Source organism: Cygnus olor, chromosome 1 (genome assembly GCF_009769625.2).
Source record: "Cygnus olor isolate bCygOlo1 chromosome 1, bCygOlo1.pri.v2, whole genome shotgun sequence".
NCBI lineage: Eukaryota > Metazoa > Chordata > Aves > Anseriformes > Anatidae > Cygnus > Cygnus olor.
This window is the reverse complement of record NC_049169.1, coordinates 118,217,926-118,245,565: the sequence shown is the minus strand read 5'-3', so window position 1 is coordinate 118,245,565 and position 27,640 is coordinate 118,217,926. Positions and strand designations below refer to the sequence as shown.

Sequence of the window (27,640 nt, the reverse complement as noted above, 5' to 3'; positions counted from 1 at the left end):
GTTGGCTGACAAAAGTCAAGTTACCACCCACAGCTATCCACTACCATTCAGCTTAGTACAGTGTCTGAACTCAACATTTTGACTGTTAACGCAGTAATAATCTCTACTCTTTGCGTGGATGTGACTAAACTGCACATAAAGAAAAATAAATCACTTCAAGTAAAAAAAATAAATCTACGTAACAACCACAGAGTATCAGCAGAAGAACTGATGACAGTAATCTTGTCAGCCATTCCATCCCGACTTGAGAACCAATCTTTACACCCTTCTGCCTACACTGCTCTGCAAAAATGGCTTCTCGTGTTCAACTGTTCCCTTACTAATCCTAATCTTGCCTTTCATATTTCTCAATTTACTCCTATTTCTCTTGACCCAGACCTTCTCAGGTATCATCTGCTTCTTTTCCACAATTTTTAGCTCAGTTGCAGTGTTTTCCCTTTCAGATTTTTGAAAACTGTCATTAACCTGTAAATTCTTTTCCACTTGCTACTCCCCTCTCTGCCTCCCAACCCATTTGCTCTGTCCTTGTAGGCTGGCGATCACAAATTCTGCTCATCTGGTTGATTATCTGATTTCCCAACCACAATTCCTTATTTCTTCCTTCATGTCAGCCTACTCATCCTTTTCCCTCCCTCCTCCTACCACAGTCACTCCTGGCTAGAATCTTCCCTCAGCAGCTTCCAATTACAACTCCTGTTCCTGTCTTCTTTATCCTGCACAACTGCAAACACACTCCTGAGCAGAACTAGGCTGGAACATGCTCCACTCAAAAACCAAGCTCCTAAAATCCACCTGGCCAGGATTTCAATGATTCCTGCTCCCTCTGCCAGGGACAACAACAACAAAAAGGAATAACCCTGAAAATGTTATATTTGTTTTAAACTAGGGTTTAGTTTTTAAACAAAATATGTAAGTTTTCACAGCCTGTTATAGGAATCCTAAAATTTGAGGTCCTCTATGTATCAAACACACATAAAGAGCAGATCAGTCATATTTTAAAGTTATTACAAGAACTCTTAGAATTCATATTTTTCTGATGTATTAACCTTATATGTGCCTGTGGCAGCTTTCTCAGACTTTCCATAAAAAGTTATAATGCTGTAAATCTTAACAAAAAACAAACTCATTCTCCCATTAACATTTTAAATTACCTTGTACTCTAGAATGCATTTTTTCTTGTCCATAGTATTTATTTCTTTGTATTTATCCTCCTTACAGAAAATTTGCATGTTGCATTGAGAATGTAACTATAATTAACTTCACAGAATTCTAAGAACTTAAGAAGTTCATGTCATTTAAATGTCAACATCTATTCTACATCCTCCTTTTCCTAAGACATCTTCTGAACTTGTTAAATCTGTCTTTAAAAGACCATTAATGAAATTCTTCAATTTTACCTTTACTACTTTTATTGTGATATATGTCCTTTTATATCAGTGAGAAATACGGTTTTATATTACTGCATATAAGATGGTTCACTTGAAAAACTGGTTAACCAATCTGACTGGATATACTGAAATCCTAGACTGTTCTAACACTTCCGCTCCAAAGGCCTAAGTAACTCTTCATTACAGCAGCACTGAAGATGCATAAATAGTATGAGAAGCTCTGACTTCTATGCTGCAGTTCCCTGCTACTTGTAGCGCTGTAACTTTTCATTTTTGGGAGAGTCACACAAAACAGCTGGATTGCAGAGTCCCACACCTAAGTCTGGCTTTCAACACAGCACTGAAGGCACTTGGTCATATCCAGGTCTCCATCAAACCAGGCTGGTGCATTAACCATGCACTGGACAAAGGGAAGTCACTTCCCATTCTGTGCACATGCACACCCCTGCTCAGCTTTGATCAAAACTAACCATGCTCTGCACTGAGTTCAAGATAATTGGAAATGGCCAGGCATGATTTAAGCAAGCTCATGTTAAAACATTCAAGGGTTGAGGAGACTTTTTGCATCACTGCTGCAACACAGAACTCACGCTGATTCTAAGCAACCACCTCAGCAGACCAGGAGGTCTGAGCATGCATTTGTATACTTTGCTGAACCACAACAGTAATGTACAGATCCAAAATGTACCCATTATTTTTCAACACCATGGGAAATTAAGGTACATATGAAGTTTCAGTAAGTAAATAAATAAAAAGTGAAAAATGAATGACAACCTGTAACTGAGGATCTGCAAGGCTTCTGAATGTAGACTTTGAATGAAATCCCCGGTCTGGCTGTAGCCCTAAAATTCTGCTTAACACACAGATGTACATTTTTCCTGGACAGTTCTATTCAAGCAGTGACTGGAACTAACCAGTAATTTCAGAAATTACATTATGTGACTAAAGCTAATTCTGTGGATAAAAACATAAAATAAAATGGCACTTAAAATTATCCTACTTAATATTTCTGATGTGTAAATTTATCCTTATAAACTGCACATTTACTGTTACCAGAACAAAAAGCCCACTGATGAACTCAATGTCATTAAACCACAGATAATAATCCTTTGAGTTAGTGACAAAATAAAAGCTCAAACTTTTAACTTGCTTTTACACAATACAACTCATAAGAGGTGAGTAAGCTTCTCTCTCAAAAAAGTCTGCACTGGTTATGCTTGGAATTTTCTTCACCTTAAATGCTTGGATTTTCTTCACCTTAAAGCAGCAATGGCCAAATACTGATCAAGATAAAACACACCAGCTCAATATGAGTGATTGCTAACAAAAAAAGGCAAAAGTTACACATTTCGATTGGACAAAACACTATCAGAGTATTTCACATATGTTCTCTGAATATAGATTACTTTTTCTGATCTAAGGTGTCTGGCAGACTTTGGTATCCGTTAAGACCTTCAGACACACCTGAGTGGAAAAAATATCCCAGAAATTGAATTAGACTCCCATAAAAGTTCACATTAACATGTAACAGTTACATTTTGAATAAAAATGGTTTACAGATACTACAGTATGTGCGTCTACCTGTCTGCTTCAAGTCTGAATACAGACAAAGCTCAGTGTTAGCTGAGACACTGGCAAAAAGAATTGAAGCACATATCCTGACTGGTGGTGAAAACCTACTGAAGACATAGTAGTGGATGGTAAACCTGGAACAGCCTTCTGCAGAGATGTAACTTCAGTACAGCTGCAAAAACTCAAAAAATAAAAGTTCCAAGGCTGTACTGCATGAACCTTCACAGCTGGAATAAGGTTGAATGCTGAAAGGAAGGATTTAATGCCAGGCAGCTTGTTCAAAACTCCCCCAACATGCTAAAAATTATGCTGTGCGTATGCCTGGAAAAATAAACAAATGAACAACCCTCTTTTTTTCCCCACAGACAGTTATCAGCTTATTATAAAATTCTCTGGGGTAAGCTTAGACCATATTTCAAAAGTTAATGTACTAATTAAAATAAGGACCTTGCAGCAGCTAAGTAAAGCAAGTTTTCTTTAATCACTTTGTCCAAACATTCATTTTAAATCTATCCCACCTTGCAAAAAAAGTCTCATTTACTTCTACGTGAAGATGCAGTGATAATGTTTATAAAAACGGTGCAGACAGACAGTCACTGCTATTATCTGCTTTTCCTCCCTGCATTCTGCTGAGAAGCAGCCGACAGGTCTAGAACTGGGACCTTATCCAGCCCCCACAAATGAAGCCAATGGAAATTTCATTTCCTGCTTCTCAGTGCAAATATACTACAAATTGAATCGAACTCCCCTTCCTCATTTTTAGGTTATAGTGCAATTAAAAGAAATAAAACAATCCTCTACATATGTCTGAGATTCAAATCATGCTTTTCTCCTCTTTGTGTGAAGACTGAATGCAGAATAAATACCACCTCCTCTCAGCCTAGAGTATTTTTTCTGTGAATATAAAGAATCTCCCCGTTTATTACGGAAATCCTACTCAACACCAACTGCTACAGCCAAAATGAGGTCCTATTAGCATCAAAGCCAGATGACACAACCCATGAGAAGAGTGCTCTAATATCTAGAAATCATTTTGTATCGTTCGGGGATGTCACAGTTCAGCCACGTGTCTAGGCTAGCTGCATATATTTCTCCTTTGCTCTTTAAAAAAAGAAATGGCTGAGGCACACTTTCAAAATTGATTCCCTATTTTGAACCTGACTGCTCATTTCCTGCCTCGAGGAAAAAGGATTCCCCTCATAAGGCTAGAAAACTCCATGCTTACAGTCTTGTCCCTTCCCCAAGGATCTGTCTGTAACAAAGCTTTAAAACTATTCTTTCATTATGCGGAGTCTAGACTGAATGTGGCTTCACGTATAAGCTGGAGGGAAACTATGTCAAAGTAAAACAAGTTTTTTAAAAATTTGTATATTCAAAATTGCTAATGATCTCATAGTGCTTTTAGCTCCTCCTCTTTACGGACTTTTTGGGAACATTTAAGAAAGGTGCTGACCTGCTTCTCAAAAAAATTCTGTGCATGGAACAATCACAGGGCAGGTAAATTTGTTTGAGATGTGACAATCCTCTGCTAGATTCCAAATATAATCTAGCTGTGACAAGCTAGATTCCAAATATCACACATTCCACGTATCACTAAATGAGCCTACACCACAAGTGCCTTCCCATAACAGTGTCGTCCAGCTCTGAAGCATGTCGTGTCACAACCACACATAATCCACTGAAAAGCAGAAAATACCTATTTGGGAGGTGGTTGGGGGTGGGGGGGGGGAAGACATCATCCATGCTTTCCTTACAAAAACAAAGGCATGTAATCTTTCTGATGAACTTGGCTTAACTGTTTTCATGAAGATACACGGCTGTTCACACTGCAATTTGATTTCCAGCGCGCCCTGATTCCTATCCAGGTAAAGATGAAGGTTATAGAGTAATTGCTCTATACTTGCAAAACTGGCCAGAAGCCCTGAAGAATGACTCAGTGGGAAGCTTACAAGAGGAAGGGGGTGGGAGGGGGAGGTGAGCCTCTTTTTAATCCCAATATTTACATATTTTTTCAGTCTAGTTTAGGCCCAAAACAGTAAACTCATGACAAGAAATGACAAACTGGAGGGGGAGGGGGTGAGACGGGAAGGGAGGAAGACATCTGAAGAAACACCGATCGACAGATTTCTTTTTAAACTTCACTATATACATGTCACTAAAAAATAACAATCTTTGAAAGTGATTATTTTGTACAGAAATACTTTTCTGTACAAGCTGAATCAATTTTATTTGCAATATTAATATTTTTGACATTTTCCACTACTTACCATGAACTTCCTCACAAGGAAGTAACTCCCATTTTACAGAAGATTTTCATAATCTATATAAACATTAAGAACTGTTTACGTAAACCAGCACAGATTGTAACTTAAATAACCTGCTTTATTACAGCTGTAAAGTTTTAACGTTAGCATCTACTACTACCAGACATTTTTTCAAGAAGTAAATCGAGACGCAATTTTAACCCCTATTAACTGATGAAAGAGAATGTGCTACTCAATTTTAATGAGCAAGTCACCCCCAATACAATTCTGAGAAGCTGAGCATTATTTCTTCAGTCCACTCTGAATGATACAAAAAAACCACAAATATCAGCATACTTCCATTATTGATTACTAGCTTGCTGAGTAACGCCCTTTCCCAATAGATTAAGCTTGAAATTCAAGCTATGAACTACACTGCAAGCTTTAATGAGAAACAGGACCAGGGAGAATATAGAAAACATCTGAAACAACTAAAAATATATACATGAAAAAAAAATCAATGCCTAGCAAAAAAAAAACTTTCAAAAAGGATGCTTTCATATTACATCAGTTTTAACCATTTTCTCATTCCTATTGCACGCAGTGTGCCAGGATCAAAAGCTTGCTCCTGAGCAAGACACTGACCATAACAATTCAGCTCATATCCTTCCTTTAAAGCAGACAAGGACAGAGGTTTCTGCATGTTTCTTAGGGTCTTAACTCTGAAGAAGAAAAACACGTAATTAACACTTGGTCAAATGTGAACGTGGACTTAGCACACTCCTGTGCATTGGAGCCATTCCAAAGAATGCTCATCAAAAAGATTTTTGCATGTCTTTAAAGAACAGCCTACTTCCTTAAAGTTTATAAACACATTTCCAGAGAGCATTTAAGCTGATAGGATTGAAGATCATATTTAGGTTTACTAAAAATGATGGTTACTAAAAATGAGGGTTAATGGGAGAAAAAAACTGAAGGATTTCACCATCAGCTCATTTACTCATGGAAGAAGTTTTAAACAATTAAAAAGCACAGCGTTAATGCCATCTCTCATTTACTAACAGGGGAGTATCACATTTCTTCAAATGACCTTACTAGCATAAGCTTTTGCATTGAACCACAGAAACATCATAGAATGGCTCAGGTTGGAAGGGACCTTAAAGACCACCTGGTTCTAATCCCCCTGCCATGGGCAGGGATGCCACCCACTGACTAGGTTGCCCAAAGCCCCATCCAGCCTGGCCTTGAACACCTCCAGGGATGGGGCATCCCCAGCTTCTCCGGGCAACCTGTGCCAGTGCCTCACCACCCTCACAGTGAAGAATTTCCTCCTAACCTCTCATATAAATCTAAATCTCCCCTCTTTTAGTTTAAAACCATTCCTCCTTGTCTTGTCATTATCTGCCCAAGCAAAACGTTGCTCTCCATCTTTTTTATAAGTCTCCTTCAAGTACTGGAAGGTTGCAATGAGGACACCTCAGAGCCTTCTTTCCTGTAGGCTGAACAGCCCCAGCTCTCTCAGCCTTTCTTCACAGGAGAGGTGCTCCAGCCCTCTGAGCATCTTTGTGGCCCTCCTCTGGACCCGCTCTAACAGATCAACATCCTTCTGGTGCTGGGGGCCCCAGACCTGGATGCAGCACTCCAGGTGGGGCCTCACAAGGGCAGAGCAGAGGAGGACAATCACCTCCCTCCCCTGCTGGCCATCCCTCTGTTGATGCAGCCCAGGATGCAGTTGGCCTTCTGGGCTGCAAGTGCACACTGCTGGCTCATGTCGAGCTTTTCATCCAGCAGAACCCCCAAGTCCTCTGCAGGGCTGCTCTCAGTGAGTTCTTCTCCCATGTCTGGGATTGCCCTGACCCAGGTGTAGTGCCTGTAGCACCTCATTCGGTTCACATGGGCCCACTTCTCAAGCTTGTCCAGGTCCCTTTGGATGGCATCCCTTCCTTCTGGTGTATCAACTGCACCACTTGGCTTGGTGTCATCTGCAAACTTGCTGAGGGTGCACTCGATCCCACTGCCAAGGTCGTCGATAAAGATATTAAACAGTACCAGTCCCAAGACAGACCCCTGAGGGACACCACTCGTCACCAGTCTCCACTCGGACATAGGGCCATTGACCACCACTCTCTGGGTGCAGCCTTCAAGCCAACTCGTTATCCACTGAATCAAATCCATCTCTTTCCAATTTGGAAATCAGGATATCACGTGAGACCATGTCAAAGGCCTTACAGAAGTCGGGGTAGATGACATCACTTGGTCTTCCCTTCTCAATTGATGCTGTCACTCCGTCACAGAAGACCACCAGATTGGTCAGGCACGATTTGCCCTTGGTGAAGCCGTGCTGGCTGCCTTGGATCACCTCTTTGTCTTACATGTGCCCTGACACTGCTTCCAGAAGGATCTGTTCCAGGATCTTTCCAGGCACAGAGGTGAAGTTCACTGGTCTGTAGTTCCCCAAGTCCTCCTTTCAACCGTTTTTAAAAATGGGAGTGATGTTTCCCTTTTTCCAGTCACCAGGGACTTCACCTGGCTGCCATGGCTTTTGAAATAGGATGGAGAGAGGCTTGGCAACTACCTCAGCCAGTTCCCTTGGGATTCTGGGATGCATGTCATTGGGCCCCACAGGCTCATACTTGTTCAGTTATACATATAATACTACAGAAGGCATTACTTTTTCAGACTTTGGAGATACAACTTTCCTTTGGAGGCTTGTGTTTGTAGAAGTAACAGGATCTTGAATGTGGGAAGTAGGCATGCAAGTTTCCGTTTCCCGAGATTTCAAGAGTTACAAAAGTAGCAAGGAGGAAAAATATTTTTTTAATTTTAGAGGACACCCTCCCCTCCCACGCTCTTCCCCCCCTCCCCCAAATTAACAGTTTGTACTTATTAGGTATAAAACATCCTCGTGCACTGAAAAACCCTTACAAAAACAGCAGGAAACCTGCACATACCTAACTGCATTTAGGCATGCTGCTGAGAAGGTGACTGCCATGACAACAGTCCGTGGAACTAACTTCAATTTGAAAACTGGTCGTTTAATTCACCTTCAGACACCTTTACTTTCTACAAAGGAAATTATTAACAGACAAATAGGCAGTTTTGAGGTTTTGTTTTCCTAGGGTTTGCATTTATTAATTTGTTTTCAGCTATAAGAGAATGACAACTTGTGGCTGCAAAGAACTGCATTTAGCAAACTGATTGCATGGAAAAATAAGAGCAGATGACTGCTATTACCTGGCTGGATGAGAAGGACAGCTGCTTGAACACACCAAAAGGAACCGATCACTCCTGCAGAAAGGGCAGGGAGTGATGCAGATGTTAAAACTACTCTGCAGGAAAAGTAGTCGAAGGGCTGTATTTCTGAAATTCACACCCAAACTAGCCTGCCACACTACTATCAGGCTACAAAGGGCAAATACTGAAGAGAAGATGAAGAGAACACAGTCATAACAAATGAACAACGATGGGGGAGAGCAGCACTGAAGAATACAGCATTACAGAAGACTGCCAGTTGTGTAATTTGATCTTCTGAAGCGTTTTCATGCCTTCTGGCTTTCTTAGCAGAAGTCTCACTTGCCCAGTGTGATCTAGATACATGCTAAGGTCATAATTCTACTAGGACATCAAAATAAGTACTTATAATTCTTTCAAATTTGTACCAAAAGTTTGGAATTGTTATATTTTTACCATGATATATCAGTTAAGAAACCACCCCCTGAATTCACAACTGCTAAGTACTGATTTTGCAGACTTCAATTTTATCGTAAACTACTGACCATCCCTTAAAATCAGCTTTTCACTTCACTGGCTTAAGATGTAGTCACCTCTTGATATTACATTTTACAACACAAGCTTCTTATTTTTACGAAATAATAGCAGAGTATATATGCTCCTAGATTTGAAAAAAAAATGGTTTGCAATTCTCTGTAAAAAGACTACAATTTGCTAGTGTTAAAAACAGACTCAAAGAATGTAACTATTATAACCAAATCCAGAAAATTCTGGATCATTTTTTCCCTCCTCTATTTAGAGCAATCATCTTTCCCCCATAAAAAAATAACACACAACTCATAAATTATACTGTGCACAAGTAGAAAAGATTAATAGGAGCTAATGAGACAAGAACAATACAAGAGCAGAACTCTTCTCCCTGAACTGATCGGGTATAGGAGCATGGCTGCTCAAACAACAAGGCCAAAAATCTCCTGGTGAGAAAAGATTAGGGAAATTTCCTTTTTGCACGCATGCTCACAGAGACACAAATGGTACGCAGAGAGCTATGTCTCTTCCTTGAATTTTAAGCAGAAGTAGTGAAGCCACAAAACTTTTTCCATGCTGCAGAGGAAAGTCAACTCGCTAAAAGCAAACCTCTTCCCTGCTCTGGCTTTTACAGAGGATATGAAAAATAAAAACAAAACACAAGAAAACAGTCTAAAAAGAACACATTAAATATCTGAACTGCTGTCAGGACTTTCAGGAGTCAGTAACAGAACGGGTTACTGTGTACCACTCCCTTTATGGAGAACAATCCAGGTGTCAGACCTACTGTCTCAGTTGGCTGCAGATTCAGAGAGAGAAGAGTAACAGTGACTGACACTTTTCAAGAGGTGGTTCTTCTGACTATGAGGACCAGAGACACTTCTTGTTAGTTTTGATTCAAAAAACTTTTAAAATTGAAGCTAACTTTGTTGTCCAATTCCATAGCAAACCACAGATTCCATGGGAGCAAAAATTAGATTACCAGACATCCTGCAGTATAGCGTGTTGGGATGCCAGCAGGTCTGAAGACGACTGAGCAAGATCTCAGTGTATGCCAGCACATACACTGTGAAACAACATATAAAATATTATTATAAAAAAAAAGACAAACTGGAGGGGGGGTAGTAGGCAGAAAGAAGCTTTAACAGAGTTATCAAGGAGCTTTGTATTAGAAAAGAAATGCTGAAAGAAAACTAGGGAGACATCCCTAGAAAGACATTAAGATATATCGACACTCAAATTGGGAGTAAAATTCTGGTCTTAAAAGGGACTATTGACTAGCAAAAAAAAAAAATAAAAAAATCTGTTCTATATTCATTAACAAACCAACAAAGAAGGGAGAGTCAGATCCAGTACGATCCCTATCTTTTGATCCTCTGAGGGCACTCAAAGGACTAGGAATCAGGAGGATCAACAAAGCCAGGTTTTACAATAGAAAAACACACCTAAAAGTGGTATAGGATAGTATATTCATCTCCAAAATCAAACTAATAACTGTCTGAAGAACCTCTTAAAATTACAGAAAATAAACTAAGATTAGAAACCTACGGCATGGAACAGGAGTCAGACTTATGATTTTGTAACAGTCACTATTAGAGAAAAAAGTGCTAAAAGTTTGCTTAGTAACTACAGCTGCATCTGAAGCCGAGGCAAGAAAGAGTACACGATATTTCTCTTTAAAGAAACTCCCTTATGTTTTCTAAAGGAAATAAACACAAGACACAGCCATCTTTTTCACTGATGCAGGCTTTATAACACACACTCTTCCAAAGACTCTCAGTCACAAAAATTGGCCAAAGCTTCTCTTTTTAAGAGTACAGTTTAAAATGTAGGACCAAACAGCAGCTCGAGATAAATTTCCTCAAGAAACTAGAGATGGCAGCAAAGTCTCAAGCTATCAGCTGAGGGGAAGAGAAAAAGGTAAATGAAAAAGAAAAGTTCTGAATAATTCTTACAGCCTTGTTCAATCAGTAAACATTTCAGGTTGCTTTTTTTCACTTTTTCAAACAGTGACAAAAATTGGAAAACCCATGAGAAAGTACAGCTTTATAAGCCATAGTAAGGCTTTTTTTCCCCCTTAAATGCAATGACTTCACAGAAAAATTTTTAGCACATATCACAAAGCATTTTAAGACATCTTTCAACAAAATATGCATGTTTAAGTCTATGACGTATCACTGTTCCCAGAAGGCACCACTGACTTCTGAATGTTCCAGCTACGTATCTGAACCTCTGAACCACATTTCAGGAAGGTATTATGCTTTTCCTTCGCTTTGCAACTGTAACAAATACTGAAAGATTGGGAATAGGCTCAGTGTCAAGAAGAGAAATTTGAACTGTAAGCTTTCTGCAACACCTTAAGGGTTTGAAAAAATATGTAAGTAATGTAGGAAATAAAAAACATTCTGAAAAGACAACAAATATTCAGGGAAAGAATCACTGAAGTTTCACAATGTGATCTCTGCTAAACTGCATCCCCCCAAAAAATCTGAAATTCTACACTTCCAAGTTTGTTTAATTCTAAAACAAAGAGCCACATGTATTGAAGAACTGTCCCAATAGCAATGACTAGCCCAGTACCTTGTGACTAAGCTTGCATACGAGAATGCTCAAACCAGAAGTTCTCCTATGTGTTTTGCCTAGCTACTAACCAAGATGCTAGAAGACAGGGGGAACAAAGATATTCTCAACATTTCCAGACAACTTTTTATGGAGGAATTTAAAATTCACCAGATCACTGAGAAGGAACATCCAGTGATGACTATTCTCACTAAGCAAAAAAGAAGTCTGATTCTGAGTCCCTGTTCTGAGAGAACTGTATATTCCATACAGACAACACAGGGAAACCAACTCTACACCCAACCTATTTGAAAATATTCCTAACTGGCAAAGCAAGCAGACAATTAAAGCCTCTGCAAACTTCAAACTAGGAAATTAAGAAACTGAGAAAGAAGATACATCTGCAACAGTTGAGAAAGTATCCTGTCCCAGTGGCAGCTATGAAGTATTGAACACTTTCCAATCAGAAGTGCCTGCAGCTGATAAAAAGCCTGACACACTTGAGATCTAAGATTAGAGGAAAAGCTCCTGACATTTTTAAGCACCGTGTTTACTTTATGCTTTTAAAGACAGTTGAACCTTAAGGGCTGAACAGCCAAGAAATCCAGCCAACAGGTAACCATTGTTTTCCACAGAGGAAAAAGCAAAAAAAAAAAAAAAAAAAAAAAAACCAAAAAAGACACCTTAATCTAATAGCTGTAACTGAGCAGAACAATTCTGTCTGACCTTCAGTTTTCAAAGACCCTTTTGTTGCTTTCATGTCTACAGCACTGAAGCTCTAGAATGATGCTTGCAGGAACATAGTAAGGAAAAGATTACCTCTGTTTTGGGGGCTGCACAAGGGAAAACAATGCTTTCTGTAAGCAGAAATTGGTACTTTGCAATCTAAACTTGATCTAGATATACTAACAGAATCTTTCTTCAAAAAAGTGAACATTTTAATTAAAGCAAGTTTTTGATCAATACAATGTATTTTAATTTGTTTATAGCAAAAAAATGTAAAAAGGTAGCTAAAGAAAATTTCAGTTTTGAACTGAATTCTCGCACGTAACCAGATCAGAACCGTAAGTAGCAGCATTCAATTTGTTTTCTGTAACAATTAGAAGCCATTACAAACACTAAGCATGCTCGAGGTTCAGAGTGTAAGTTGTGCATCCAGCTGCTAATACTTAAATCCTGAAGGTCCAAACAAAATACATGCGCACTTGAAGAGCATTTTTAAAATAACCATATCATAAGCTAATACGCTTTAAAGAATTAATTCAAATATTCAAAAAAAAAGTATCAGATTTACAGCCAACTTCTAACTTTAATTTGGCTCTACTGTGTATCCAGCTTGAATCCTATATGAGGTGAGGTCCTGACAAAGTTAGAGCTTGATTTTAATTACGGGGAATGTTTCTATATATTGAAAGGAGGAAGAAGCAAATTAAGAACACAAAAGCAACTAGGTGTGATTTTTCTTTTCATAATTGTTGCTTAATTTGTAACTTTTTTCCTTAAAAAAAAAAACCACACACAAACTTTCCTTCCCTCTCCCACACTTTCCTTGCCATTTTCTAGACTGTTGCAGTAGTAAAGAGTTTGGGGAATATCTTCACGTTTATAATGCATAGAGGAACCGCAGATCATGCACCAGGCATGGAAGTGGAATGGAAGCACATAAAGAGAGCAGAATCCTCCTCTTCCAGCAACAGCAAACGATTCATCTCACATCAGAAAATTGCACTTGTACACTTCTACAATGCCTCATACAGGAGCATGAAGAGGAGAAGGGCTACAACTACCACATTTATTGAATCTTCAGACTGCCTACAACTTGACACAGCTCTCTCTCAGGAAGCGGGAAGTACTTGGAGGCTGCTTCAGCCAGTGCTAGGGCAAGCTGTGAAAGTGGAGATGCAGAATTTCACCTCACTTCCCACCCTGGCTTGCTGCTCTATATAGCTATGCTGGTGCTGACCACAGACAGATGTTTGCTCCAAATCCTCCTGAGCTCAACCTATCTGGTCCTGCTGGATTCAAGTTCAACCCTGGCAAACCTCTGTTCCGGGAACAGTTACGAAGTCAGACCACTGCTGATGCAGGACAGATCTTATCTCTGGAAGACATCACGTCCTAATTTTTTTGTAATCTTCCCAATCTACCCTACTCCCACCTTCTATATCACCTTTCCCTAATCAATAGAGGGAGAGATAAGATTACCTCACTTGCTTCTTCACTGTCCTTCACATTTACAGGTGTACAGGTCCCTCTAGCACAAGTGTCAGTGAGCGCTTCCCTGCTGTTCAGAACTGGTCCTCTCAGCTCAGAACAGAGGGCAACATATGGAGCAAAAAAAAACCCGAGCAAAGTGGGCAGCTAACAGCTCAATTCACAGCAGCAGCTGCAGGATTATCCTGGAGGAGGGTGAAGGAAAAATGACAGGATAACCTACACTCTTTTGGGCTTGTACATCCAGAATGCTGTCAGTGGTTTTACTCATAGACCCTCTCCCAAAATTAAACTGACAGAACAAAGAAGAGGGGGGGAATATGTCTGAAGATCTATCTTGTCAGGACAAGTGAAACTTCCTTTTAGCAGATTTTTTTTTTTTAAATTCCCCACCCCCAAGAAAGAGGAAAACATTATACCATGAAAAATGCAGAACTGAAGAGAGGTGTCAGGGTGGCAAAAAGTGATGAACTGGGGACCGCTTTTGTAAAATCATACTTTTTTTTTAAACTCTCATCATTACAACAGTTCTAATGCTGGAGAAGCCCACAGCAAATCCTGAAAGCACAAAAAAGTTGATACTTCACATACCTACATTAGAAGACATCTAAGTAAAGATAGATTTCATATACAGTTCCGAATATCTTACAGGCCACTGTACTTGAGAAGCCTCAGCTTCACTACATAAAGACTTTTTTCATTACTCCTAATGGCTCTTTGGGTCAAAAATATCCAAATATGAACTATCTTCCAAGCCCTAGTAACAATGAGTTTAAGTGAAATTCTGAATTAACCAAAGAATCATGTGTTCCCTAGAAAAGGCACACTTCAAAATAGTAAGAGTTCTCAATCTCAGCTACATCAGAACTGACACTGATGAGACAAAACTAGTTCTTCAGCTTCGCTGAAAGTGCTTCCTAAACAACTGAAATGAAACTGAACACCTTTTATATGAGAATAAATACCCATATATACTAGATTTTACTTCCAAAAAATTTGTTCAGAGGTAAGCTCTTCACAGTTTTCTTAATTCAGGTATCATTAGAAATTTACTCAACATGAAACGCTAGCAACAATTGCTTACATACACACTATTCAGAAAAGCAAATCAGGACGTTAGTCAAAAATGAAATCAGGGTACCTGCAAGCCACTGGAAAGCCAAACAAACAGGTGAAAGAGCCACATGAAAAACTATTTAACCAAATGCTATTTAGAAATCTCCGGTTCCTTTAGAATTTAAGGGGCATAGAGTGAATGTTGTCAGTAAGACACATAGCGTAAGAACTATGCATCAAATATCGTTGTCTTCACATGGTAAAGACATGCTTCAGCTACTGGTTTCTTAAAAGACCAAGTCAGTATATAAATTGACATAGTACCAACAATATAGAAATTCTGAAAAGTTTTTTTTTTGCATGGGGAAAAAAGTTCTTGCCCCAATGTACCTTGAACACTAAAGTAAAGGCAGGAGGTATGCAGTAACTCCACAGATACCCCATCTTACCCCATTCCAGCAAAAGATGTGAAAATGAAAGAGCAAGGCATGTGCTAACCAAGGGAGGATGACCTCTCTCTTTTGAGACTACACTAGGAAATAGCTTTTTTTTTTTTTCCTAATTAAAATGAAGCACTGCATTTGAACCAAAACAAGTGCCAGGGATCACTTATGACTATAGCCTAGGCCCCATTCTTGAAGGCAACAGAGCTATTTTAATAAAAAGATCAAACTCTTAGCGGATCTTCAAAATCAAGGCAGCTCTTTTGTCCCACAACTTCTCACAGTCAGCTGATCCAGAATCCCAGTGGCTGACTGGTCTCAAGTCTCCTAATTTGCAACCTAAAATTGGTCAGGACTAGTCTGCACACAGTTGCTCACCCGCTCATACCTTCAGGGGTTTCCTTCTCTTGAGCGTTTAAGCACAAAAACGTATTTACAAAGCCCTTGCACAATCTTTTTCAGGTTGTCTTTTCCTCAACTGTGTTTCTTCAAAATCCCCTTCTAAAAATGACTCTACCTCCCAATCACAGCTGTCTTGTTCACATCATAAGGATGTATGCAAGAAAGCAGCTGCTCATCAAATGAACACAAGAAAAAGCCAAACAAGTAGAAGGGAGATTACCAATGAAAGTGGTGTTCTCTGCAACTAAATATTTTAAATCCACCCTGCATTCAGCTACTGCTGGATAGAACTTCTTAAGCAGAACCAGGTCAGTATTACAGTTAAAATCTGTAGCACAGTAACGTAGCTAAGAAGATAGTCTACCAACTGTACACTTCAAATAATTTGATGTCAGTTTCCTAAAGCAATGCACTTTATTATGACCCCACACTTAAACCAAACATTCATTTTTAACCTGTTCATCTCAAACACTTGAACACAAGCCAGCTGACAGTGTCTTATTAGTACTCTAGTATTCCAAACAGTAGTAAGAAATTAAAACGCTAGATTAGACAAATGGCTTTCCATATCCCTGAAAAGTTTCCTTCCCTCCCCCTACCTCCCAAACAGCAAGTGCATGCTGCAATTTTTTCCATGCTTTCATTTGGCTTGTCAAAATTATGCCCAGCAGTTATTTCCATTGGTTTTACAGGAGATGCAAACTTCGACAGTGCACTAAAGAAAAAACACATTTGAAACAACAGTATTCTCACTCCCACACAGAGAAAATGGAGGCAATAATGAAGAACAGTATCACTGAAACCATCAGAATACTTCTAAATAGTTTTGTTATCACCACCCTTAAAATCACTGACGTATTTCTTGGGACTCTATCTTGAGAGCTCTCCTCTCCTCACTTTCCTAGTAACAATGACTGTGATCCAAATCCAAAGCACGTTCACCTCAAGGTAACAGCTCAGGATGGAACTGCAACCACCCTCCTCTTGTCCAACCTGAATGGGAAAGAGGCCTTCATACTTCAGTGCAAAAAAGAAGCCCTCTGTCCCACTGCCTGCTCCTAGACCCTGAATCCTTTCCCCTTCCCTCACATCTTCAGGCTTTAGACACCTTAACTCTTTCTTACTAGAGGGAGGAGCCCAAGCAGAGAAAATCATCCCATCACAGGAGGAGGGTTGAAAAACTAAAACCCTCAGTGTGCAGCGCGAGAGAGGGGTGGTCTGAACCCAAACATATTGCAGAGAGCATCCTGAAAACTACAGTAGCATTAGCACCAACCATCACGTTATTTTTTGATACTAAAAATGCCAGCAACTACACCATTACTATGCACAATAACTGTACATATTCATGGTCCACAAGTAAAAGACAATTAGAAAAAGTTGTAGTTCACATGACCATCGATATGAAGACCAGTGACTTCAATTGTGACCAATGCCCACTTTAACACAAATAAACTTCTATTATCACATTCTATTTATAACTTTAAAATTTGGAGATGTATATCAACATAAGAAACTATACTGAAGCATCCTGCAATCCTACTGTTAGAAAGATCAGTCTTTGGTACCCCTCTAATGCTAACATAAACCAACGCGAATCTTAATAGGCGCAGGAAGTTAATATCTGTTTCTAATATCTGAAAAAATCCCCTCAGAACAAGGACTGTAGCTGCCATAAAAGCCATATTTGGACTTTAGATTCGATATCAGCTTTGCCTGTTCTAACTTAAAGACAGGCGTTCTCTTTGGCACAAAGAAAGCTCCTGTTATATTTACATGGAGTTCCTACGATAAACTCAGAATAGTTCTCACTCAGATGAATACCCAAGATGTTGCAGCCCTACACCCACTGTTTTATGAACTACTCAATGCATTCTGAATGCAAATGTTATCATCCCCGGATACAGCAACGTGTTTCTGAAGGCCAAGCTAGAAATCCCCAGTATGCATGAAGTGTGCTTGCGTCAGCCAAGTCTGAAGACAGGACAGTAACCTAGAACACAACGCGTCTGGTAAAGTAAAACTACGTGACTAATGCTACCGTCATAAACACCACTTTACAAAGTTTAACAAGAAATTGGATTTATTATTCCAATTTTTATCCCTGAGTAGCTTTCAGCAATGGAAATGGTATATTGGAAATGAATGCAAATGAAGACTGCCCTTCATTTTTTTTCCGAAAGGAAACATGGATTAAGATTTCTCTCTATCCCTCCTGGCTTTTCTTTTCTCCTCTATCTATTCAAAATGAAAAATGCATGCTTACAGAACTTAAGCGCATTAAATGCCACATAATAAACAGTTTATCACTCTGTCATTCCCATCTACTCTCTCATATACCGTGTAATACACTGCTACTGTTGCACACTCCAGCAAAAAGCTGTTATCCCTGCATTTATACAAAACAAATCTCATCAGTTTATTTTATTTAAAATTGTTTAAAGTTTACTCAAGTTCAGAATAAGCTTCAACAAATTGGAACACAGTGTCAGCTAGTGAACTCCCATAGAGGGCTCATTTCTCAAGTCAGTTGTATGGGAACTTTGGGATTTCTTTTATAGAGATAGATGAAATATTCAATCATTTCACAATCAAAGATCTCTTTCCCATGCCCCTTCTGGAAATACCTTTTACTACTTTAAATGACAGTGGTAACTACCTATTTAGGAATGACAAGCTGCATGTTTTAACATTTCTTGTGTCTAACACGCAAATCAGGGGCAGATGTGCTATTTGCAAGAAGCAGATTACTGTATCAGTCAATAATAAATCACAGGAACGCGCAGACAATTAGTTATGTTTCACTGAAAGATATTTAGCAAGACGCATATGTAACAATGCAAAGCAGATTAACGAAGGCTTTCCTCAAGTTGCTTAAAGATGAGCTAGGTGCTACCAAAAAATCTGTACGCTGAATAAAGATACCACATCCTTGGTTCCCCGGAAGTCGGCTGCATAGTACTTCAAAGAAACAGGAAAACTACTTATACAACCATACACAAAATTGTGCGTTTTAAATTTTTTATTTATTTTTTTAAGAGGACTGACGTGACATCTGTGCAGAAAACCCTTCACACCATCAGTGCTGCTATTTTCAGTGATCCATCCTAGTTTTGCTACAGTGCTCTTGGCATTGTCGTGCTACTATGATTCAATATTTATCTGTTAGGTCTAGTTACATCGCAACACACCTGTAATACTTAAATCTCACACAAAACTTCCTTTGCCAGTACCTAATTCACAGTTTTTGAACCTTGAATCTGTTCAAAGTTCTCTGATCAGAAAACAAAAAGTCATCTGAGATGTGCAAACATCTGGACTGCTGTGAATTATCCATTCCCGAAAAGAATGTGCAGTCGTGTCAAGCATAATCACTTCACCTTCTTTCTAACGGTAATCAGGTATGAAATAAACTGTGTGTGAACTGCAGTGGTTAGCATAAAACCACTTGTGAAAGGAGCGTGCCAAAAATCATCTTCAAAACGCGTCTAATAACAGAGTTTTGCTCCTCAGCTACAGAAGCTCCCCACCAATAACCGGCATTAAGCTAACGTGACCACATACAGTTTATGACTTCAAACAAGGCCCTTTGAGCTTAATATTTCTAAGAGTTGTTTGTATTGAGAGAAAGGTAGTAATACACTGGGAAATGACAGAACAGACTGCTGAAACTTCCGCTGACAACAAAGTAACCTGCTAAGTCCAAGACCTGCATTTTAGTATAATCCCAAGGAAAGATTAATTCTAGAATATTTTTAGACCTAGCCTTGGAAGCAGACAGCAGTAGATGAAAAGCATACTGGTGGGGAGTGGGCAAGAGAATACATGCAGTAAAACCCCTTTGTTTACAATCAAAACACCAGGAACGTTATTCTTATAAAACCCTTTGCCAGGAAGAAAAAACTGCAAGCACCCAGAACAGTGTCGCTACTGGGGCTCCCCAGCAATCTCAGCTCCCGAAGGAGAAACATACAGAAAATTGGGAAGTCACAACACTGCTACATCTTCCACGTCCGTTTTGCAACACAAGCACAACTACACAAGATATGCGAAAGATGACGGATAAAAAGGATTTCGAAACAGGCAGTCACGAAAATCTGGAGGGGAGAAACCCAGCTCAGCTTCCATTCTTTATCGCAGTCTGATTTGGGGGACTGTCTGCATTTTCTTGGAGCGATTACACGCAAGCTGAGACTTGAACTGTCATTTCCATCCAGCCCAAAGAAGTGGCGACCCAAAGGAGGGAGTTGGGGAACACTAGCGACTACCTCAACTCCCGGGTTTGATACGAGCCTCCAACACCGCTTTAATAATAACAGTTGCATAATAAGACTGGAAAGGCCAAGTTCTCCCACTGCCTCGCACATCTCCATCTCCGGGTGGAGGGGAAAGGTCTGCACGGAAGCCGAGTGCCACCGGTCCTGCCGCTAACAAGCCGGGTATTGTGCGGAGAGGAAAAGGAAAATAAATAAATAAATACCACCCAACACCTGGCGCGTGAGGACACCCAAGGAATAGGTGGATCTACGGAGAGAGAGATCTTTCCTTTCCCTTCCTTTCCCCAATAGGCGACCGCTGATGGGTGTGCCGGGGATGGGATCCGAAAGGGGGGGGGGGGGGGTGGGGGGTAAAGGCGGAGGAGAAGAAAAGGGGTGGGCAGCGGCTGCCGCTTGCTGCATGCAGCCAGGCTGGGCGGTTAATCATGGTGGCTGAGCAGGCACCGGGGCGCTTCTCCCTCTTCTCCCCCCCCCCCCCCCCGCCCCCCCCCTCCCCGCCTCGTCAGGAAGGTGGGCAGCGCGGCCGGGTGCCGAGCATCCCTCCCCGTCCCCATCCCCGTCGGCGGCTCCCCCCGCGGGGACTCACTTGCCGATCACCTCGCACAGCTCGTACACGTCCTCGAACAGCACGTCGTCGTCGGCCATGGTCCGCGAGCGGGGCTCACAGGGGCGGGGGAAAGCGGCAGGCGGGGGAGGGGACGCACCGCGCTAACCCCCCCGCCGCGCCAACGGCCGCGCCAACGGCTCCCCCCCCGCCGCCACCGTCGGCGTCGTGAGGCGCCGCCGCCCGGGGGCTCCCGCGGCCGCGCCGGGACTCCCCGCTCCTCCTCCCCGCTCCTCCTCCTCCTCCTCCTCCTTCGGGCCGCGGCCGCCGCTCCCCGCACGACCCCACCTTCCTCCCCCTTCCCTCCCTCCCTCCCTCCCTCCCTCCCTCCCTCCCTCCGCCGGCTGCTCCCCGGCGGCTCCGGCTAGCGGGGCGGCGCGAGGTCCATGGAGGGGCTCGGCGGCGGGGCGGGGAGGGGCAGGGAGCAGCAGCAGCAGCAGCAGCAGGAGGAGGAGGAGGAGGAGGAGGAGGAGGAGGAGGAGGGACGGGCAGCGGGCGGCGGCCCCGTCTCGCTCCCGCTCCCGGCTCGAGGGGAGGGGAGGGGGGGCGCGGGAGCGCGCGCCGGGAGGATAATAGCGGGAGGGGGAGGGGCCGGCGCGGCCGTTGGGCACGCTCCCGGGCGCGAGGAGGAGCGGTGGCGATAGGGCGCTCGCCCCGTGATGGAGGGAGGGAGGGAGGTGCGGGCGCGCTCCCGAGCGCCGTCACGCAAGCGCTCGCTCGCGCGCGCGCACGCACACAGGCGGGGGGGGCCGCGCTCGCTTCCTCTCCCTTTCCTCTCGCCCCGCCCCGCCGCGGGAAGGGGATCGGCGAGGGGTGCGCAGGCGCGGATGACGTCATGGCGCGGGGAGGGGGCGCAGGTGCCGTCCGTCAGCCGTTGCCCTCGCCTCAGACGCCCGCCCGCAGGGACCGACGGTCCCGCCCCGGAGCGGGGGGGGTTTTCGCCTCAGCTAGCAGCCTGCTGGCCGTGTGGGGGGCGAGGAGTGTCAGCTGTACGCGTGGTCGGCGCGACAGGCGGCCCTTGTGGTTGTCGCGACACTGCCTGTCGTGACAGAGCCCCTGTGGCAAGCGTTGATGCCCCGAGTTCTGGCCAGCCGCGGCGGGAGTGATTTTGTCCCGCCAGCCTTGTAGCTTCGAGTTTTCTGTCAAACAGCACTCCTCACCAGCCCTCAGAGCGAATTAAAATAACCTTTTAGGTACGCATCCAGCTGGGGAGGAGCCTGGTCGTGCCCTCTCGATAGCTACTCGGACATCTCTTTTTGTCCGAGACCTCCAGTGAATGTCAAAGCTCCGAGTCCTTACCGTGCTAGATCCCATCCCACGATTTTTAACGTTACACAAAAAGCTCCTTAGAAAAGATGTCGAGTTGCTCAGGTGTGCTTTTCCAAGTCTTGGCTTGTAGAAGAAAGCAAAGCGCTTCTGGAGGAAGTAGTCATCGCTCTTTCAGTTTCCAAAGTATTTATTTTGCTGAAGTACTTTGGCACACGCGCAACTTCTTAAAACTCATTAACGCAAAAGTAAGTTATACAGTTGTTCCCTACACGCAGAAAAAAGCCTGTCAAAGCAAGATTATCTGATGAAATAGTTTAAAGGTTAGCTTTAAAATGCAGAGCCAAGGACACTTTGTCAAGAACGTCTCGTTCCTGTCTCCATACAAATTCAAAAGGAAAAAATAAGAAAATCAGCAAAAATAATTACACCTGTCTGCTGCACAGTGGTAGCATATAAGGTGAGAGACACTCCCATGAGGCTATGATCTATGCCATACAGACCTTTAAAATATTAAAACAATATCCACTATTTGTAATGCGAATAAGTAGGCAGTACAGTTAGATTGTCTGTTCCCCAAATTTCACACAGGTTAACGTGGACAACCTTTCTTTCCTTTTGTGAAATGAGCAGACCAAGTACCACTCAGGCCGCACAGTAGTAATTTTCAGAATATGGGTGAGCATTCACATACGTTTTGAAAAGGAATTGCTGTCTGATTATATGCAGAGTCATCATTAGGAGCTAACAGGAAAAACTGGTACAAAGACACACAAGGAAGAAAACTGTTCATAACAGATCCATCCCATAACTGAGGCAAATGCTTTTACCACTCTAGCAATGGACGTCTCACCTTCCTCTGAAGGCCAAGTGCTGAACATCACACCTGGTTGTGACGGATGAAACCCAAACCAAGGAACACTGAGTATAGTAATACATGGGGAGCTTTGGGCCAAAATATTGTAATAGACCAAGCCGTTTGAGAACTTTGGAGGGTAATTGGCTACATTTGGGGGAGACACAGGACATAAACATAATTTTCTACTAATGGTCAGAGCACAGGGAGAAGAGAGAGTTAAAGCTATTGTAATGAGAAGGTAGTTTCTTGGAAGACAAGAACGAAAACTAACTTTCCTTAATAGAGGCGCTTCATTCTCTAGCATCTAGCCTACTTAAAGGGTCCTTCTACCTTCCAGGAAGGAGGGTAGTAGCTTCTTTTTTATCTGATGGGCTAAGCTTCCTATTTTTTTATTTTTTTCTCTGTTCTGGAATGAACTTAAGACTTTTGTTGGAACAAATCTACCATTCATTGCTTAGACTGTCAAGAAGCAAGACAAATCTCTCAAAGCCTACAAATTTTGGAGTTCTCCACATTCAGTGCAGGGAAGAGTGAAAAGAGATGCTACCCTTTATGCTGCATGAGGAGAATGTGTCTGAACTAGGATCTGTATGCAGATCTGTTTTATCCAAAGTTGTACACAGAACCAGCAGAAACAGCAAGTATACCACTAAATCAGAAATTACTAGAACTTATGAGAACTAAGCTGTGACTAATCTCGCGTTCAGATTGAATGGGCTCGAGAAAATACAAGCATTAGTTTGCCAAGTTTGTCAGCAGCCAATACCCAACAGCATGACCATCCAAGCAATATATATGCAGATATGTTTGTGAGCATGAATTTCATCCACAAGTTTGGAAGTAGTCTTTCCTTTTCACAGGTAGGCATTATTCATTTTCACCCACATACTCAATACATCTCCTTGATAGATTCTGGGTTTAATTTAAAAGTTACGGGTTGAATTCTGAAACTGGCGCATCTAACATCTCATGGAAAAGTAACTAACAAAATAATGTTTGAAATACAAGCAGAAAAATCTTTACGCTTGAGACCTGCAATGATTTCTTTGTAAGGATAATGGTTGGTCTGAAAACAGTTAAGGGCATCAACCGTTGCAGGGCTGGGAGAAGGACTTCACAGGAAAAGAACAAACCAAAAAAAAAAAAAAAGAGAAAAAAAAAGGGGGCCGGGGGGGGACTCTGCTGAAGGGAAAGAAATGCTTTATAGTCCCTGGTAACCCTCCCCATCCACTGCATGTTTGAGTGGCCTTTCAGTCAGATTCTGAACTGCCAGGTTGCAGTGTTGTATTCTTAGGCAAACCACTATTGTTTAATTCAAAAGTTTATTTTAAAATCCTATGAAGTAGTTGAGTGTGGGCTTGGGCACTAGAAAACCCATTTCTTAAAATCATACGGTGCCTTCAAGTTTTGTTTGTCTGTGGCCTTCGCAGAGTTTGCATGTATGACCAACACACTGTGGATGAGCCACAGGCAATGGTAAGTTGTTCAAAGACTGTTTATGGAACCACAGTTACCAGTTGCATTACATGAGCCTTTATAATGATTTCATTTCAGAGTGTGATGTAAAAGGTACGTGGTGATGCAAAAGAAATTTTAAGGGTTTGACAATGTTCTGTAAGTGAAAAGATGTAGGAAGCAGCAACTTGTGTGCTTCAGTATAACTACTCCAGGTACTTTGACCTGTAATCCAGGTATTAATTCACTCCTTGATACAAAGTCTGAGGATGATACTGGCACTGAAGATGAGTATGAACTGTTAGTAGTTCAGAAAAGAGAATGTTAGAGGCCTGCCAGATTTCTGATAAACTGTGCTGTGTAGTTAAGACACGCAAATTCTGTGACCTGAAAATAGTTCATATTTTGGGCAATAGAAATTTATTTTGGTTACAATGAAAAGAGGCAATGTTTAGATCACTCCAGACTTACACAGTTTCAATCCTTGTAAAAACATTTTCCAAGAATACAAAGTTGTCAGCCAACCCTGGAGAAGCCTGGATAACTTCTTACAAAAGCATATAATTAAATCAGCTTCGAAATCTACTATGTGGCAGAGCAGCTTGCAGTTGCAAAACTCAGGTGTAGCGCACAGAGCAAGTAGTTCCACACCCAATTAAGGAGGCTGGGTTTCACATGAAAGCAAGTGAATGATGTTTATCTAGGAAGATAAATCTCCAACTGCATTTTTTTTTTAAAGTTCCTCCGCAGTGTGAACTCTCTGCTGTTCAATGAGAAGTGGACTTTCACTGCCATTGCTCTGCACTGGATACACTATCAGGTCTCTTTTCTGCAGCCCACTATCTTCAAAAGGCCTTCGGAGCTTATCTCTGTACCTTGCCCCCATCTAATTCTGTTGAAATTGACCCCCAGGTTCAAAAGTTCTTGGGAGAGATACAGATGTGTGTACATGTATGTGAACATGGCAAAGCATATGAGGAATGAGGAATTCTTCTTCACTGACTTTCAAACTTGATGACCACATCACCTTTAGCAGATACTTGGCTCATACTAAGCCAGCTGGGAGAGAATGCCCAGTCAAGTAATCAGGCAGGTCTTGGTCAAGGAACGGTAAGAGAAAAAGTCACATTCCTTATCTGTAATTAGATCATAGTCACAATTAAATATAAAAGACAGTAACACCACTGAAGATAATACACTAAACCAAAGCTGAGTGTGTCACTCACGGTCACCATTCAAAGTCAGTTTCCAGCAGTGAAACAGTCCCTTGTAGGAGCAGCTGGCAACATCAAAAGAGAGGGGAGAACTTAAAAATGACATAAACCCCTGCTTAAGAGGGTTTCGTTTTCAGCCGTTCCTTGCCATTTCATTTTTCCTCTCGTTGTATACTGTGTACCTGCAAAAAATCTTGATTGAATTACTGGAGAGCTTAAGGACACACACTTTTTTTTTTTTTTCTCCACAGTTGAGGCTTTTTCTCATTGACAGGTATAGATTAAGTAATATATATTGTGAAGGAAATCTCCCCATGATCCTTCACAGCAACTTTTTTAAAATTAAAAAGATCTTACAAGATATACAGGGGATAAAAGCAGGTAATAAAAACACGTCAAGATACTGGCTATCTTTACATCATTATCCTAAACAGAAACTTGTGACTATATCTACCTGTACACAGATAAATAATTTAAAATCACATCATAAGGACAATCTCAGAATGCCATATACTAGCACTGAAATGAAGAAGAAGAAGAAAAAAAAACGCTTATATTTTCCTGCCATCTTTCTTCTCTCTTTCGTTTCTCACCTTCTTACTATACTTTGTAAAATGTATCAAGCTCTTTTGTGTAGACAGATGCCACCCTAATAGGAACTCCAGAAGGGCCTCACAAAGCAGAACCAATGCCCAGACGATCCTTGGTGTAGTTAAGTGCAAAGGAATACTGCATCTAGAGGAAATCCTAATCTACAGCATCCCTGCATGGTGCTGAATTTAGAACTGGCAGTTACAGCTGCAGAAAGAGTCATCCTCACAGTTCTCTGAAACCATTGCTGCAGGGTGCAGCAGCAGCCAAAAAAAAAAAAAAAAAGAAAAAAAAAGTGAATAAAGGACTGGCCATCATCAGGACAGGCATGAAAACAAGGCAGAATGTGTCATTTTCCCTCCATAGAAAATTCCAGTGCACCCACAGCTGGAGGGCTGGGACAGCTCAGGCCTCCCCATCTCCAGAGGAACACAAATTACAGATGCTGGTGATGTGGAAAGGGAACTGACTGCAGACAGTGGCTAGGCTTTCATGTACTTTCTGAACTCTGTCTCCTTCTGCCACTGCTCTGTTCTCATTTTTAAAGGTGTAAATACAGTCTTTCACTACAAATTATGCAGTCAACTTCTCCACATTCGGGGAAATCACAAGTCAGCATGCTGGGAATGCAAAGAATATGCCTTACACCAGGAAGACCGTGTTATTGATCTCTGTCTACTGTCAGGTAAATAGAGCTAGGTGAACCCATTAGGACATTTCTTATATTCTCAGCCTTTTAGTTTCACCCTGTGTTTCATTTTTCATTCACAACTTTGTCGTTTATTTTGTCCTCATTCTGCCACCACTTTATTTTCCAAACCCTCTTTATCAGGTTTGAGATGCCTATTTTTTTTTCTTACTGCATTCTCCAACTCACTTTTTCTATTAATGCAGTAATACAATCCAGTAGCTGACAAGTCTTGCAGTTCTTCTAAGACACCTTTTTGGCTTTACCGCTTATCCTATAGCCTCAGGGTAAGCCAAGCTTACCACATTTTATAACTATAAGAGAACACTAATTCTGTAAATAATTATTTGCCAAGTGTTCCATCTTCGTCATCTTCCAGCTTTTTTTTTTTTCCTTTTCCTCCTAGTTTTCTCAGCCTACATCCTTTTTTACATGGGGTACAGATTCACTGAAGAGAGCAAACACTGCTCTGCCTGGTCACTTGGCTACTTCCCACCTGCTTCTCTTTCTTGCTTTCCCTTGCTGAAGCATTATGCCAACACTGTGTAATTATTCCCACACAAGCTTAGAGACTCTTTTATCCTTCAAGAACAAAACCACCTGTAATGGAAGGAGTGAAGGAGTTAGTGTTGACTTCCTGATTTGGACTGGCAAAGTTACAATTCAGAAAGCTTCTTGTACTTCTTTGTCTGTAGAAACCAAATTCACAGATTTATTTATTTTATTTTTAGCAGGTCTTAAAAATTTAGCAGAGAAAAAGTCCTGTAGGGCAAAGATGTGTGTTTTCTACATCCCATAAATTTCTGTCCAGGTTTGACAGATAGAGAAACTGGTAGAGAAATATATATATATATATATATATATTCCTGTGGCTTTTGTTGTCAGCACAGTAGCACAGTTCTGGCAGCTTACAAACCCACTGCTAGCATTCTTACCTAGGGCAGCGCCTAGTGCAGCCAGCCTTGTGCTGGTAAAACCCAGCACAGCTGGGCTACAGCTAAAAGGCCGAAGTGAAAGTGAAGCTTAGCAGATGCAGAGAGAAAAACAAAC

At 41.5% G+C, this 27,640-nt stretch overlaps 1 protein-coding gene and 1 pseudogene across 12 annotated transcripts in view; both read right to left on the bottom strand.

Moving 5' to 3' along the window:
- Nucleotides 1–20,808, bottom strand: part of CASK (calcium/calmodulin dependent serine protein kinase) — a 217,900-nt gene extending 197,092 nt beyond the window's left edge. For 2 of the 12 annotated variants that reach the window (XM_040545496.1, XM_040545508.1), the window contains exon 1: nt 20,500–20,801. In XM_040545496.1, the coding sequence (XP_040401430.1) occupies nt 20,500–20,558 (59 nt within the window). In that variant the 5' untranslated portion in view covers nt 20,559–20,801. Of the gene's footprint in view, nt 1–20,499 lie in introns of all 12 variants that reach the window. The other 10 variants (XM_040545500.1, XM_040545497.1, XM_040545503.1 and 7 more) reach the window with 10 other exon arrangements.
- A 5,634-nt stretch (nt 20,809–26,442) lies between these two features.
- Nucleotides 26,443–26,595, bottom strand: LOC121064214 (annotated as a pseudogene).
- Between the last annotated feature and the right edge of the window lie 1,045 nt (nt 26,596–27,640).